A 16,385-nucleotide genomic window follows, 5' to 3' on the forward strand; every position below is an offset into this window, starting at 1 on the left:
ATGTATGATGAGATCAGATAATAGAAAGAGGTAATGGCGCTAATGTTATTGTTTGATCTCATAAATTTTCGCTTTCACGCTCGAGGAACAATAGTGGAAGGTGTTGGAGATGAAGTGTTAATTGGTTTGGCGTCGACTCTTGGGCTCATAGCGCTAGTTAGTATTCTGTACAACACCCAAGGACAAAGAAACATTCATCCCTTACAAGAAGAGCATGTGCGTGTAGTGCGTGACAGACTGGGAGTCCGACGAGAAGGAAGTGATACAGGAGCGAATGATGATCCAGTTCTGCCTGATTCGCCACCTGTTACTTATTCTACTGATAGACGGTGCCCTGTTTGTCTTACAGACACGAAATTCTGTACCACTACCAATTGTGGACATGTCTTTTGTGGTATGTCTCTCTTTGAATTCCCTTACATATATGTCCGATTATATTATCACGGTAACATCATCGTTTGACAGATATAATTGAGGATTTTGTTCGGTTTGTTTTTCTCTTCCTGCGCTCTACTATAACGCTCGAAGGAAAAACACAAAAGTGCTAGGACTTCTTATGTGTAGTTATCAAGTTTCCATGTGCTCATCCTTCTTTTCTGGCTAATATTTTGACAGTCTCGATATATTTGTTTTCTTAGCCCCATGTATAATAACATACTGGAGGTATGGAAGGTGGCTTGGTGCTATCAACTGTCCTGTGTGCAGACAACAGGTGAGGACTTCATCATAGTCAGACAGTCAGTCAGCGCTCATTGATTAAGTCAGTCATTCAGTCTGTGAGACAGTCAGAAAGTCATTTACTTCCTTGGCGAACTAATCTTTTAGTCAGATAGGTCAGTTGATTGGTTGATCTATAGGTCAGTTTGTTGGAAATAAAGTTTTGAGTTACAAAGAACACAGCTCAGTAATGGCACCATTACACTTGATTATTACTGCTCCCTTAAACCCAGTCCTTATGTCTAAGGAGTGGAGCTTAGGCTCATTTCCTAAACAATGGCTGGTTTTCAAAATTATCTTACCAAGGAGGAAAACATGAATGCAAAATCTGTTACACCTGAGTTTAAGTTAAATTCTTGTCTTTTCACAGGTCACTATTCTATTTTCAAATTTTTCTGAGGAGGACAGAGCATTACCAGAAGCAGTACAACATAGACATGATATGAATGAGTACAATCGTAGATATTCAGGAATACCAAGACCTGTAAGTAACCCCTCTTGTGTTTCAACAGTATGTACAATTTTTTTTTGTAAATTACATGATCAAGCATAATGTATACTCTCAATATTATTCATCTTCCAAAATTAGGACAAGCATTTTAATATTTAAGTTCTGACTTGCCTCTCATAATGCAGCCTCACAAAGATAACTGTGCATGAGTTCAATTTTTTGGTTTTGTCTAAAGCTCAAACTCTCTGTTGATTTTTTGCAACGTTGTACAACTCAGAAACTTTATTCCGGCTTTCTGATGGTTACACACAGAATAATATCTCAAGCTAACATGTAAATTTGAGAAAAAAAAATTGTTGAAATAACAAAAGAAAAAGATTTTTGTCCAATCATTTAATGAACAATTCCTGTGATTTCGAGTGGAGTGAAAAAAACAACAATCAAATAAATTTTTCACAATAACAATTCCACTTATAACAATTTCTTTCTTTCTTGCAGTGGATGGATTACATTTATGACCTGCCCACTCTTCTTCATCAACTGTTTACTGAGCTGTTTTCTGTTGGAGGACTTGTCTGGGTTCTAAGACTCAGAATCATCTTGTGTTTTTGCGCAGCAGCTTTATATTTTGTTTCTCCTTTGGACATCATTCCAGAGTCTGTGTTTGGATTTCTTGGTCTTTTGGATGATGTACTTATCATTTTACTGGTGCTGGTGTATGTTACTGAAATGTACAGAAGAGTGATTGCCAATAGAGCAGAACAACCCATGTGAAGCATCATCAAAGAAGTATAATAAATTAAATTTATTGTGTTCACAGTATTTAATGCTATTTGGTATTGGAAATTAGGTTTTAAATATTTTTAGAAAATATTTTTCAAATCAACAAACATTTTTCTTGACTGGGTGTTCCTCCTAAAGAGTTACACAAGATTAAAATATCTATCATGTTTGAGTCAATAGAATTTCCACTTGATACAAGCATCCTTAAAGAGGAATTCCATATTTCTGAGCTACACACTTTCAGTGGTCTATTAGAAACATTTGAGGTCACAAGTTTAGATGGATGAAGAAACAGGATATGTTTAATACCAATATCACCATTTCCTTGATGGTGAGCACCAATTGTAGTGTTACAGAGTGTAACGTTTTTAAAATTATATTATTGACTTCGCAAGTTGTAGATAGTATTGTGAATAATTGTTTTAAAATAACATATAAGATAAATTTAAACAAAGTACTGACGGTAATTAATCCCTTTATAGTATGCTTCAACTATAAACAGAAGTACTGGCAGGTTTTTACATACTTTATCTGCCTTATTTCTTTATAAATGGAAAATAATGACCTTTAGATGATGAAAAAAACTCTGCAGAATGCATGGCCAAATTTTCATCATATAAGGAGCATGCAGGTCAGGTAAATCCTTTTTTTTTTGTTGATAAGTTGTTGATTTGCCTGTAATTTTGCCCAAGTTTAGAACTGACTAATAACTTCCTTTATGTAAATTAGATGAAGAACAATTCCTGGTGCAGAATAAGGAGCAGTCATCCAAAAGGTGAATTAACATAATAGTATTTCCAGACAAATCTTTAAGGATTTTTCACACAAAGAAAAACTTTGAGGAAAATCTAAGTTAAACAAGAGTTTCTATCACACATTAGTGTCTTAAATTTAAACATCATTTTTCTATTAAATTAGTCATAGTACAACTTCATTAAATGTAAGTTAGAGATACTATATTAGTTCAGATGTAAAAGTTTAAATTAGTGAAACAATTTGAAACAAATGAGAGAAAAATATAAACCACAGTGTAGGCAAGCAGTAGTGTTTTTATCCAAAACCCACAAACCATTTCTTTCCAAAGTTCTAATCTGAAAGTAGTGCTGTCTCCTCCAGCAACTAGACATGGTTTATGCCAGTGGAATAAGTAGGAAGTTTGTCTATTTCTGTTAGTAATGGCTTCTCCAACAATTGACCTTATGATTAACCCTCCTCTTCATAAGATTTCATTTGTTATTTTCTCTTCTAGCAGCTCCACACTTCCTTGTAATTTAGTTAAATTAATTAAACAATATAGAGGAAATAGACTGACAAATGTTCCATTGTTAAATCTCTATTTGAGTATTTATTCACAACACTCAACAATAAACTGTACTGGTTCAACCCAACTGTAATCAATTTCTGTCCGTTGAATGAAATCTTCCTCAACATAATTTGCTTCAGAAAATGCTCCACCATAATTTTATTTTCATATGTTCTTACATTGGACAACCCAAGTAAAAACCAGGTAATCCAAACAAATCCCACTAACTGGAAAAGCAAGGCAACCTTGAGCATTTCCCAACAGCACTACATGATTTGACCTACTTTAAACTTATATTAAATATTAACATTGTTTGCAGTTCTTTTTTTAAAAAAAAACAGATATAGGTATGTCATACTTAGATAATGCAAGTCTCTATTTTGCCACTGTTTACTCTACAACATGCAAAATTGTTTAACTTTCTTTTCAATACTCATCCACTTTAAACTGTCTTGTAAATTTCAATTTTCATACCTCAGTTTAAGTAAAGAACAGGTCCCTTTTACCACCTGTCCATCAACCCTTGACAAAACATACAAAGTGATTAATTACTACAAAGCTATGCTAGAAACAAGGTACAAAAACTCTGCCAACATCAGTCAACAAACAATAACTAGTCAATTTACAGATAACAGGCAATCTTAATTTTTTTGAAATAAAATATACAAAAATATATAAATATGTATTTTAATGGAAAGGTAAATTTACTTTCTAAACTAGAAAAAATTATATTTGTGGGTTTACTCATCATGCAGGTCCCAAAGCTGTGACTTAATGAAATCAAGTCTGAGACATTATTAATTAAGACACTATGCAAAGTATTCATATGCAATCTAATTAAAGAACCTTTAACAAACATTCTTCAATTGTTCCTCAGTATGAACTTATTAACAGCAAATTGTCAGAAGTGTTATTTCAATCAGAAGTTCTGATTGTGGTGCTCATAAACATTTCTGCAGCCCTTATCTTAAATAAATCATTGTTACTGGAAAGCAACACAGTTACACAGGCACTCCATTGAAAAGTGATGAGATCTGGTGATGAATGCAGTTAAACCTTGGCCTCTCAGTTGGCATCAACTTCCAGCAGCCTTGCATAATTTCATACATTTCTTTGGGACACTCTTTTGGACAAGGAAGAATGTCTCCACCATTCACCAAAGAAATAACTTCATCATCATTCATTCCATAGTATGGCGTTAAACCACTAGAGTAAATCTCCCATAATACAACACCAAATGACCAGATGTCAGTATCCTCTTCAAATACACCATACTGGAGGGTTTCAGGGGGGAGCCATCTCACAGGGTAGCCAGCTCGCTCTGTGGATCCCAAGGAGAAGTAATCACTATTTGGACCTTTCCAAGAGAAACCCAGGTTTGAGATCTTGACTACCATTCCTTTGCCCATGATGCAGTTCTTGGTGCACAATTCTCTGTGGACATAACCCTTATCTGCTAAGTATTCCATACCACTTGCTATCTGCTTGGCAATGGATATCTGATCTATGTTTGACAGCTTTGGTTTGGCATTTTGTATATCAGTGCGTCGATGTATTGAACAATGACCACGGCCTGATTCAATGAGAAATTGCTGCAAGCATTCATCATGCTCTGAAAACTCAAACACAAGGCACAGAGGCGGGCTGTCCACACAGACACCATACAAATTTTGCACATATGGGTGGCTAAATGTGGTCAGGGCAATAGCATCTTTCTCAAAGTTCCTTCTATCCTCTTCCAAAGAGTATTTTTCTTTGAGCAATTTCACCATAAAGAGTGGACCTTTTCTTTCCTTGTCATTTTCCACTTTGGTTTCATTCACACTGGCAAGAAAGAGGCTTGAGAAGTTTCCTGTAAATGAAAAAGGGTAATTAATATGCATGCTGTCCTGAAGAAGGCAATCAAAATAAACAACTGTATTGCTAGGGAGTGTTATGCTGATATGACAGCAAATTATCTCCACTTGTTTTAAAAGCAACGAAAGACTTAGCAAAATTTTAATCAACTTACCATTTCCATGTCCCAGTTCTTTGATGAATTCCATCCCGTTTCTTGATACCTGCCAATTCAGTAGATGTGGGTTGACATAATAGTTTGTGTGCTGCTCATATATTGGATTATTTTGTAAGTTCTCCAAATCAACAGGTGTTGGTAAGTTTTTCAATTTAAAATTGCTTCGGCGATTCATGACAAGGACCCCACACAGGATGAACAAGACAGCTAACACAACAAATGCCATGACCAAAATAATGGTCAACTGAGTTGAAACTCCTGATAATGGATTAGACTCCACAGCTGCATCAACTAAAAAATAAAATTAAAATAAATGACATATTGTGTAATTCTAGATAGAACAAGGTCATTTTTCATATACTTTTGACATAAATTTCAAATTCAGAGTGAGTCTTGTTCTTAAAAAAACTTGGGCTTTCAATAATTGGCAGAGAAATGAAAGCATAGGACATTCATTTATTAAGTGGAACAATGTCGCTCAACAAGTTTGGGATGACTGAGATTTGGACTATGTTTGACAAGGAAATGAAACACATGTTTATTAGACCTAATTGATATTAACTAGTACCACGTTACCCCTTAGAACCAAAGATTTGGAAAATGAGAAAATTTGTTACCTTTAGCAGCTGTAATGTAGGCTGTCTTTGAGTCGATGTTGTGATTATTTTTTGCCTCACATTGTATAGCTGTCCTGTCTTTAATAACTGTTAGAGTGAAGAGAGATACTCCATTTTCATCTTCTGGTAAGTCCTCGTAATATTTACCCTCTGTCAGCCATCTAAACAGAGAAGCAAATCATGATACATCACTGAATGGCAAAAAATTGTTTATTAAGACCACTTTGCCAGACTGTAGCCTGGCTAAGTAAGAGAATGCTTTGAACAATAATTCTTGAATCTTAATAAATAAATGTACATGTAGTGAGGATACACAAATGTACATGGAAGTCAAAGAAAAGATGCTTGAGGTAATTTTGGTAAAATTGCTTGCCATTCACAACAAGCTCACTGAAAACAATTTACTAATATTTGTATCTACTATGCATTCTTAGTGCACTTCCATTGCACAAACTGTACCTGATCTTGGGTTTAGGATCTCCTTCTGCAGCACATTTTAATGTCACATTAGCTCCCAGCTCTGCAGTCCAATTGGCTGGCGCTATAGTTATCACAGGTGAAGACCAGCTGGGTGCAGAAGTTGTTGAGTCATCATCTGTCACAGTGGTAAGTATCACAGGAGCTTAATGAAATAAATTAAGATATAATAAATCATTAATTGTCAGTGACAATTTACAGGTGTTTAAAGTCTAATTAAATTACAGCATCTACATTAATTTGTTAATGGCATTGCACTCGTATCCTGTCTGGGCGGGGAGGGGGGGGGGAAGACGACACTCCCGGTGACTTCATAATATGAAAACTGGAATCAGCTCAGCTAGAAATGGAGCACATCATCAGAAAGAATCAGCCAAACCTTAAGTTAATTCTAACCTGTTACAACAATATTTGTAGCTTTCCAGTCCATTCCAAACTGATTGGCTGCCGTACAGTTCACAACTGCATTTATGTCTGCTGTGAATTTCAGCTGAGAGGTGAAGTTCTTTTGGATGGCCATTGCTGTCTTTTCTTCTCCGTTGACTTTCCAACTGTTAATGCAATTAAAAAAAAAACCAAAATCAAAATGAAAATGAAACAACATGTTACTAAATACATTGGGCTAATATATAAGTGGCCCTCACTGATGGAGCTTATCATAGCATCTCTACTAATCAAAAAAAAGGTTTCTTCCTTACATCTTTGTAACATTGCAAATGCAGACTACAATACATTATGATCTGTGAATGATTCAAAGCCATACCGTATCCTAGGAATGGGATCTCCATAGGCTTGGCAATTCATAACAACAGTGTCACCAGTTGAGACATTCATGGTAGAGGGGCCCTCTTTTATGCTGGCTGCTTCTAAAAATTCAGAAGAAAAAAAAAGAACTTTAATTAATGTGCACTTATTTTCAATTTTGGTCATAAAGAAATGAGGATTGATATCTTTTCCTCAAAGTTGAGTATTATTTCACATTTATTTAGCACAATTAAGATGATACACCTTGGTGAGTTAAGAAAAACAAATTACTTTTCTGAGAACAACAGGGCAACCAATAGTATGACAGAATGATTGCTTAAAAAAATTTTGGACCTAAATTTTTATTCTATGGTCAGAGAAAACACAAAAAGCTTGGTCAAAGTCTTCTAATTTCAAAGCTCAAAAATGAATGAGCTCTGTAGAACATGTACCTTTCACAAGAAGGCTTCCAGAGGAAGAGATTTTTCTCCCCATATCAATGTCCTCCACTGTGCAGTTGTACTCTCCAGCATCATGTTTTGACACTCTGGTCAACAACAGAGTTGATTTCTTGTTGTAAGAACTGTTTTTGATCATGGTAAAGTTTGATTTACTTCGACTCAAGCTTTTTCCATCTTTCGTCCATGAAACAACAATATTTAGACTTCCATCTTTGACCTGGCAAGTAAATTTAACCTGTTGCCCAACAACTCTGACAGTGGTATCCATCACTGTTCTTTTAAAAATCATAGATTTTATGGGCCTCATTGCTTCCATGACAAATGAGGCCTTGAATCCACGATAATTCAAAGATCTGTCAGACTTGAATGTGATATACATATAACTTCTTGGTGTTTCCACATTAAATGGATTTTTATCTCCACAATACTTTCCTATAAGTGTGGCAGAACTGTTCTTCCCTTCATAAATTTTAACATTATCACTTCTGCAATCAAAACTTCTTTCCAGCACAAAATCAAAATACTGTAATTTGATTTTGTATCCTGAAGGTGCCTTTATCAACCAGGAGCATTTTGAATGACTTGGATATGGCTTTGGGTAATCTGGAGTTTTTAATTCTCCAGTTCTTTCTGTAAAGATGATGTGACCACAGTTTCCATCTGCAACAGAGAAGAAATTATAATTTAGTACCCTTTCAAACCTTTTCTCCCCCAGAATCTCAATATTAACTCTCCTTACTGTCTGCTTTACATTTCTCATAATTTCCATTCTAAGAATGTGGTAATAAATCAAACTTTATCTTTTAGTACATCATCTTTCTGCTTGACAAGATGTTGGCATTTTAAAGGAAAATGACAAATTCTAGTAATTCTCTTGGGGGAAAGTAGAGAGACCCTGGAAGCCATGTACCTCTCTCTCCACTTCCCCCTAACACTATTTAGACAGGTGAAGGACCACTGAAAAAGGTCACATCTAGCATGACATTGGCTTTGCTTCCACAAAATTTTATCTTATATGACCATTACACTTTTTGAAAGACTATTAATATTAAATGAATATGTTTCATCACATAATATCAAACATTTTCTAAAAACTTGACAACCAGACATAATTTTTAACATGGTTAAAGATATATAGTTATTGTACCATTAGATCAATGAATAATTATGCTGGTATTTCTTTTGTTAAAATGAGTAACGGTACACTGTAAGTACTAGACTATAATGTCATGTCTGAGGTTAACTCCAATTATAATTTCAATATATTGATCTAACTATCAATTCTCTGCAATGTCTGCCAAACATGTCTCATAAAGTTAGATCTGAAAATTTGGTGTTCAATCGCAAAATATTCCCCAGCTGATGCTTTGCTATCTTCTCATAACCTTTCCCCTTGAAAATGAATTAATATCACTTTTTGCTATATCTTGGGAATAAAAGGTTTAACAGAAGGTGGCTACTGATTTTTAAGCTCTGAGAAAAGTATGTTACATCATTCTGCTGTAAGTAGAACACAGGAAGGAAAGGTTGCGTTTAAGCACCATATCTGAAGCCACACAATTTACTCATCCTTAGTCCTGCCCAAAGATTAAAGCAAGAAAACTTGACCATACATGGAATGGTTTAAGCACTGAAAACTCCCTATTTATATTTACATTTTTCCAGAGAATATAACATCCCTTTCTTAAAAGTTTGATTATCTAAATCCTTTGACCACATTTTCTTGCTTAAAATTACAAGATCTTCAAATAAAAATCTGCCCTCATAATCTTTGGCTATTTTTCAACACATTTTTTTGCCCTTAGGCTTAACAGTCAAATGGGCGGTTTGAGGTTGTCGCGCAATGATACTATGGTAAATTCTGAGAATAAATTAATCAGATTCTGTAAGACACAAAAGAACTCCTTTAATATATTATGCTGAGCACTGTTCTTTGTCAAGAAAGAAACAGCACCACATCAGAGGGCAATTCACACATCATGATTTCAGTTGATTTCCATAACTCTTGAATCCCAATAAGAAAAAATAAATATTCATATAATGTGAAGGATACATGTTTCTTTTTAAGTCTTCTTAAGGGACCTATAAGGAATAATTATCTTCATATCAGTGTTCCACCTTTGGTAGGTGTGGGAGAGGATTATCCAAGCTTAGAAGGAAGGAGAGTAAAACTTCAAACAGGCTGGCAACATATAAGATATTGTCTTGAGATGAAGTACACTACAAGCACTTTTATATGAGATGATAATTAAGGCTGGAACAGTTTATAAGACAACTTTTGTCAGAGGTTCAAGGCATGGCAGGTTTCATCCCAGTAATCATCAAGACTTAAGCCCTGTTGCTGCTCAGATGGAAAATTTTGCTTCACTATCAAGATAAACAAGGTGGGACCTTTCAAGTCTTCTCCCATAAAAAATTGAGAAATCAGATGGGATACCTTCAAACCTCTTTGAAACTAATAAATCTGAGTAATCCATGGAACCTTTAACATCCAAATATAATATTTTCAGAGAAAATAGATTCCACTCTTCAACTTAAATGATGGGTTTTCAAAAACATTCTTTCAGCACCATACAGGAGTCACTGAGATTGACAAAGCATAGTTTCACAAATCTTTTTCATGACACGTTGAATAAAATTTGCAACTTTGATAGTCATGAATAAATATATACTCTAGCATGAATTTACTACCGGGGGTTAATGAAGGTTCCTGAAAATAGGGGCTTGAGGCTCCTGTTTCTATTGCCAGTCCATGAAAACATTATGCACAACAGATTGTTGCTTAAAAAGAGAAACTGAAGGAAAACACTTTTGGAAATGTTCTCGAGTTCAAGTAATTATATTACACCCGTTCTGTCTAATATTACTCGTCTCACGCGATTCGAGGTTATATATAGCAAGCAGAGATGTATCGTTCTTTGTCACTTAGTAGCATATCCTTTTGACTAAGTGATTCAAAAACTGTTTAGAAAACTAAAGGGACGATTCTATGGAATTTTTTGTTGGCTCTTTTCTAGAAGAGAAATTTTAATTTTCAAGACAGCTAACGATCTGTTCAACGCAATTCGTGCGTGTCATTACTTCACAGCCGGCCGGATTTCACAAGCTTATTTTTATTCAACTTATCTTTTTTAATTATAATTCATACGCACACATAAGGAACCAATATGTCTGAGAGAGAACAAATTATCAGGGAAGAAAATTACCCTTACTCTAGAATAAATACCGGTCAAGCTGGCAATGCCGAAGAGTAACGTAACTAAGTAATAAACTTATCCAGAGATTTACAACTTATTTAAGTAAAAATTAACCCTTAACCAAACATTGTTACCAAAGAGAGATTATCAATATCAAACAATGTTTCAGAGCAAATAATGCGCAAAGATTTTGTGTGGATAAAATATTCGCTTTATCGCCGCAGGAAACTCATTCAAAGTCTTGTCTTTCGGCACGCTTCAGAAATAAAGATTTCTAAAGAGATGCTGCCGAAACCCCGCGGTTCTCCACAATGAAGGGTTTGAATATATCACAGATTGTCTTTACTGCTACTTTACTCTGAAACTGTATTAAAATTAAACATAGTTGACTAACCTGTTAGAGAAACTAAGTGACCAATGAGGAAAAGAAAGACGCTATGATAAAACACACTGGTACAGCCAAGACGAACTCGGTGAGGAGCCATTTGCAGGATCATTTTACTATTAGTATGCGTTGAGGTCCAGTGAACAAATTTCCAGAGTTCTCAGTTTTTAGCGCCTACCTATGGACCCAAGTTTACAAAGAAACTTCAAAAGTGTGCAGAAAAGAGAGTCTTCTGTAATCGTTGAACGTGAGGGAAACTGCCGACCTCAAAATCAAACGCAAATGACTCATTTATCACAGATAAGCTAGCTGTCTACTCCCTTAAGAAACGGAAATGCCTTTTGCGCCACAGCGGTGTGCGGTTCGTTACGTATTTCCTGTAAGCTGTCAAACTTCGTATCCAAGTTCGTTTCAGCGAAGAATTATCGACCTTTAGACTGAACCGGCGGAACACAATCGAATATGGATCCTACATGTGTGGTGTAAAAGTCACATAATGACTATCCCTTTCTCAGTACTCAAACAACCGCAACTTTCAAAATGATGGTTGATTGCGGAGGTTAAGGATTGTAGAGTTCGACTTGAAAAAAGAGTCAGTGTTTACATGCAATGGTATGAAAGTCTGTTTGTCGTGTATACCTTCTTAACAGCTCGGAGCCTCGGACAGAGTACTTTTAAACAAGTACAACGTGTAAACTTTGTTCAAACTATCGTACAGCATGCGCTTGACTCGGGATTTGTGTGATTCATGTATTCAGTTTTCTATTTTTTCTTTCACAGAGCAAGCATCCAAAAAGGATTATCTTAGTGAATGGAGAAGAACGTGTTGGTTCGTTATTGTTAGCAGAACCATGCAGTTCTTTTGGGTGAGAATTTATGGAAAATGCCTTCATTTCTCACTTACATGCACAGTTAGTAAAAAAAACTTTGTGCACAAATAAAGTATTTTTCGATTAATTTTAACTTTTCCCTTTTTTTTGCTGAATCAATATCTTAAGATTTATAAGAAGCCTATTGACTGTGCTTCTGTTTATTATTTTCATTACTTCTTCTGCAGCCCAAGAACTTTTCAAAAATCGTCTTGGACAAAGCCACAAAAAAAGGACAAGGAGACAATCTCCACTGCAACAAATTCAAAGGCAAGCAGTTGTGAAGAAGCAGTGTCAGTCTTTTCTGCAGATTATGGCAAATGCATGCCCAATTTTTTCCATCCTTACCAAAACATGTGCACAACAGAATTGCCTTTGCACATATAGGATCTCATTGAGTTCTGCCATGCCATGTAGACTGGGTGTCAGTCATGTACAAGTAAGAGGGTTTCAGTTTCAGATCCTGTCAATGGCACACAAAGCCCTTTTTTGTTTTAAGTATGCCTCAGCCATTTTCTTTTGCATTATTACAAAAAGCTTTTAAGTTATTCTCAAAATCTTGCAAAATCTGTGTTGAAGCAGGTTTTTTCTTCTCCATTATTTCAATGAGATTTTGGGACATTCCATGCAGTTGTTCTATTACATGAACTCTGCAATTCTCCACTTTTCACTGTTTATTGTTTGGTATGACCAAAAGTCTTGCACAGATTAAGAACTATTAAAAATTAAGTCAGCACTCTGATTTTGATTCCCTGATTTTTTAGCTGGTACTCAGCAGATTTAAACATATTAGATTTTCTTCCAAAAAAAAACTGACCTAATAACCTTGTTGTGTACATTTGTTTTCAGAAGCGTAGTGCATGGATTGCAAGTTCATTCAGTGACTTTGATGAAGGAAATACTAAGAAAACAAAACAAGCTAACATCAACCATTCACTTGTAACAAGTAAAGCTCCAGGCACTTTCTCAGATAGACCATCATGCAGCTCTGATTCACTTATTAATCTTTTTAAGCAGAATAAGTAATGTGCAGTGGTGAGATGAATAAAGGGGTAGAGAAAACAGGAAATGAAAAGAACTATCATAGCAGCTATATATGGTCTAAATTTATTACTATGATGATATAGATTACACCTCACTCACAGACTGCAAAAAATCAGTTGTGCAATATTAATTTTTTTAATGCACCATTTATAACTTTCTGTGGAAATTCTAACCCAAGTCTTAACCCATCTTAAGGTGAAAGCAGCCAAGCTACCCATCACAAATTTAGGAAAGATGAAGATCTATGGCTTGAAAAATATAAACCAAAATCAGAGGTATTGTCTGAAATTGTTTTATTCAATCTGAGTTGCATAAGGTATCTTTTTTTAACAATATGGTGAAATTTACTATGAAAGTGTTGAATATTAATTTATTTTTTATTTAGCTTGAACTGGCTGTTCACAAGAAAAAGGTGGCTGAAGTACGTAACTGGTTTTTGGATCAATTATGTACACAGGTTAGTTAAGAGAGGGTGTCTTCCTCTGTATTTTTAACAGCAAGCCAACTCTAATTAATATAATTATAAAGTTCGGATATAACATGTACTGTCATTAGTTGAAAGAGCATGCTCTATGAGAGTATAGAGCATAGAATTTAGCTAAAGCTGTCACACCATCTGCGAAATCGTACTATGTCCGACCTTTTCTGGGACTTCTTTTTAGCTTTTCTTTCGTTAATTGAAAGTGAAATTTTGGAACAAGCGAGCAAAGGTTTGCAAAAAATTCCAGGCACAGTAATTTACATTACTGTAACATAAGCAGAGACAAAAATCCTCAAAGATAAAAAAAAAAATGGACAGTCCAAGTTTTAAAGGTTTTCATGCTCAGTTAGATTGTGAGTTTACATGTATCAAGAAAAGTGGATCAGCTTAGATTACAGCATGCTTTGTTAAATGATTAACAATGACTGTATATGGCTACTTTGGAACAATGGCAGAAACAGCTTCAAAATACACTCGGGATTTTTCAAAATTTCCTATTATCACACAAGCGGCAGATTTAAAACATTGGCAAAACTGACGACAAGACAAATCCTCCCCATAATAAAAATCAAACACAGCTAACACTTGTATAGTATATAAAGTTTCGTTTTCAAAAACGAAACAGAAAAAACAGGTATGATGAAAAATATAACGTGGCATAACTGTTAAAATTCATACTAATCATTACGGTGTCAGAGCAACTGCAATCATGCTAAGATCTATCACGGCTAGCTCATCATGGTGATCTCTGGTCATCACAGTGGAGCAAGCCTCAGGAACTAAATTGACTACCTTTCAAGTGGAAAAATAAGAGCTTGCCCTGATTACCTTTCCGATGTGTTGAGTGGAAGGCCCATCAGTCACTGCAGCCAAGTTTTACGGCGCTGTCATTCCAAGCAATCTTCATGTCCTAGTGAATTTGGCTGTTGTTCATTCATAATACACTCATAATACACTTGAACAGTTTGTCTTCTACTTGTCCTGTGAAATAACTTGCATATTTTTGTGAGCCATGATTGGACCAAATTTCACAGAACATTGCACTTTCAGATCCTGTACTAGAAACTAAAAACTTCAAGCAAAAGTGTTAAATTTGACATGCTGAGCTATTTTAGTTTGTAAACTATTGCAGAATATGAATTTTGATAGTTATTGAACTTTGATGGTTTGACATTTTTGACAGCTTTAGTCTTGTACAACCAATCAGATTATTTGAACCATTCTAACAGAGATTCTGATTGGCTTATGGTAGCATGCTTTATGAGAGCATAGAGCATGCTGACGGTACTGTTGTTTGCTTTGGAAATAAGATTTGTTTTGAAAATTGAAAATAATTCCTGGTGAATTTAATAGATTCTTTATTATAAGACAAATTGAGAAGCCTTGACTTTGCTCTCTTCTGTTGTAAAGCACTTAGGAAGCGGCTAGAGCACTCAAGAAGTAGGGAGAAACACTTGACTATGTCATGTGTTTCCCCCTCTTCTTCTTTCGTGCTCTAGCTGCTTCCTGCATGCTTTACAACAGAACAGAGCACAGCCAAGGCTTCTCTATATGTTTAGTGATTATTGGGATATAATTTTGTGATAGGTTTGTTAGTCAATTTATTTGAAGTCATGAATGATCTTTTAATCATGTAGCTAAGATCTTTAAAAAACAGTCCTCAACTAATCCATCCAACTTTTGTTCGTTTATGGTTGGATGTTATGAATAAGTAGAGGAATAAATAAATACATAGAAAAAAAACTGAATAAACATGTCAGTAAACAATTGAATAAATTTGAGTGAGAGGCATCTTTTTTATCATTATTAATATTTTAGACATATAGGGACACAGATAATTTATAAAGGCATAAAATGTTTCCTTTCCTTGACTTGAGGTTTTTTGTTGCTGAAAATTATTTAAAATGTGAAAGCATATTATGACCTTGTCATTAAAACTGTTTAATTTCCTGTCAGGTGGGACATGGTTCTATATTACTCCTGACTGGTCCAACTGGAGCAGGCAAAACAGCAACAGTCAATGTACTTGCTAGTGAGTTGGGATTTGAGGTTCAAGAATGGCTCAATCCTCTTAGTGATACGGAAGGTAACTAGAAATGGTAGAGTTACAGCAGTGAAGTACTTTTACATGTAACTACCTGAAAATCCTGGTTGGTAAATGAAAATAACCTAAAAGGACTGCTGAAGTAACTGTGTAAGTAAAATTTTTTTTGGACTCTTCTTAATTTCAGTTTACCATTAGTTTTATTTTGATTCAGCAATGATGTCATGTATAGTATATTTATGTGTATTTTGGGTTAAGATATTTTTTAAGATATAAATTAAGACAAAAGTTTTTTAACCAGCACCATTCATACCCACTCTGTATATAATATCTCATCAGATGAAGGGTATTTTAACTGGAAAAGCCATAGTCAATCCCAGGTGAAAATTTTTCAAGACTTCATAGTTCGTGCTAGCAAGTACCCCACCTTGTCAATATTCGGTGGGAAGGGAGATAATTCTGTCAAGAAAATTGTCCTGGTAGAGGTAAGTATATTGTAAAGGTCTTAAAACTTACTTTCATCATACTCTCAGAGGCCTGTTTTTGATAAAAAAAAATATCTTTTAATTGCAAGAAAAGGTAAATTGAGGCTTGCATTACCCTTGATATTCTCACACTATAGGCCCCACTGGATACCATCTGCTAATGATTTCAGTAGTGGGCTCTCTCATTGTAGTATTACAGTAGTTGTGATTATTACCAGGTTTAAAAATATTCAATGACAATTTTACAATCACTTTAAAGTGTACCTTTTGTTGCATAAGTGATAGTAGTTGAAGGATTGGTGGCTATCATTGG

At 35.0% G+C, this 16,385-nt stretch overlaps 3 protein-coding genes across 12 annotated transcripts in view; 2 read left to right on the forward strand and 1 right to left on the reverse strand.

Annotated features, from left to right (window-relative positions):
* Positions 1-3,339, forward strand: LOC113676635 (E3 ubiquitin-protein ligase RNF170). The gene is made up of 4 exons (XM_027193312.2): positions 1-394; positions 639-712; positions 1,088-1,201; positions 1,667-3,339. Exons 1-4 carry the CDS (start codon positions 34-36, stop codon positions 1,940-1,942), a joined length of 825 nt encoding a protein of 274 aa, XP_027049113.1. The 5' UTR covers positions 1-33; the 3' UTR covers positions 1,943-3,339.
* On the reverse strand, positions 3,269-14,566 carry LOC113676634 (muscle, skeletal receptor tyrosine protein kinase). 3 transcript variants are annotated; one of them, XM_089188083.1, is made up of 8 exons: positions 14,372-14,566; positions 7,559-8,227; positions 7,126-7,228; positions 6,759-6,913; positions 6,345-6,507; positions 5,886-6,046; positions 5,266-5,559; positions 3,269-5,106 (listed from the first exon to the last, which is right to left on the reverse strand). In XM_089188083.1, the coding sequence occupies exons 2-8, from the start codon at positions 7,944-7,946 to the stop codon at positions 4,256-4,258; spliced, it is 2,115 nt and encodes a 704-aa protein (XP_089044209.1). In that variant the 5' UTR covers positions 7,947-8,227; positions 14,372-14,566; the 3' UTR covers positions 3,269-4,255. The 3 variants fall into 3 exon arrangements, with proteins under 3 accessions (XP_089044209.1, XP_089044208.1, XP_027049112.2); XM_089188082.1 differs by lacking the exon at positions 14,372-14,566 and adding an exon at positions 11,159-11,611 and having other exon boundaries at positions 7,559-9,649; XM_027193311.2 differs by lacking the exon at positions 14,372-14,566 and adding an exon at positions 11,159-11,502.
* LOC113676668 (cell cycle checkpoint protein RAD17) overlaps positions 11,631-16,385 on the forward strand; it is a 27,420-nt gene continuing 22,665 nt past the window's right edge. For all 8 annotated transcript variants that reach the window (XR_016181287.1, XR_016181288.1, XM_089188093.1 and 5 more), the window contains exons 1-8: positions 11,631-11,761; positions 11,930-12,015; positions 12,207-12,288; positions 12,868-12,964; positions 13,258-13,337; positions 13,448-13,519; positions 15,500-15,629; positions 15,927-16,072. Coding sequence is in view for 6 of the 8 variants with exons in the window: in XM_089188093.1 (XP_089044219.1) it covers positions 11,759-11,761; positions 11,930-12,015; positions 12,207-12,288; positions 12,868-12,964; positions 13,258-13,337; positions 13,448-13,519; positions 15,500-15,629; positions 15,927-16,072 (696 nt within the window). In the remaining 2 variants the exon portion in view is untranslated. The remainder of the gene's footprint in view (positions 11,762-11,929; positions 12,016-12,206; positions 12,289-12,867; positions 12,965-13,257; positions 13,338-13,447; positions 13,520-15,499; positions 15,630-15,926; positions 16,073-16,385) is intronic.

This window comes from Pocillopora damicornis, chromosome 11 (assembly GCF_964200805.1).
Source record: "Pocillopora damicornis chromosome 11, jaPocDami1.2, whole genome shotgun sequence".
Taxonomy (NCBI): domain Eukaryota; kingdom Metazoa; phylum Cnidaria; class Anthozoa; order Scleractinia; family Pocilloporidae; genus Pocillopora; species Pocillopora damicornis.

What these genes read in the sequence shown, in the direction of transcription:
- LOC113676634 (XM_089188082.1), bottom strand. Translation starts at nt 8,336, where the DNA reads ATGGAAATTATGAGAAATGTAAAGCAGACAGTAAGGAGAGTTAATATT. An exon ending in GATCCCATTCCTAGGATACG is followed by an intron (nt 6,914 to 7,125) that starts GTATGGCTTTGA and finishes TTGCATTAACAG; the next exon opens with TTGGAAAGTCAACGGAGAAG. An exon ending in AGAACTGGGACATGGAAATG is followed by an intron (nt 5,107 to 5,265) that starts GTAAGTTGATTA and finishes TTTCATTTACAG; the next exon opens with GAAACTTCTCAAGCCTCTTT.
- LOC113676635 (XM_027193312.2), top strand. Translation starts at nt 34, where the DNA reads ATGGCGCTAATGTTATTGTTTGATCTCATAAATTTTCGCTTTCACGCT. An exon ending in TTGTGGACATGTCTTTTGTG is followed by an intron (nt 395 to 638) that starts GTATGTCTCTCT and finishes TTGTTTTCTTAG; the next exon opens with CCCCATGTATAATAACATAC. An exon ending in ATTCAGGAATACCAAGACCT is followed by an intron (nt 1,202 to 1,666) that starts GTAAGTAACCCC and finishes TCTTTCTTGCAG; the next exon opens with TGGATGGATTACATTTATGA.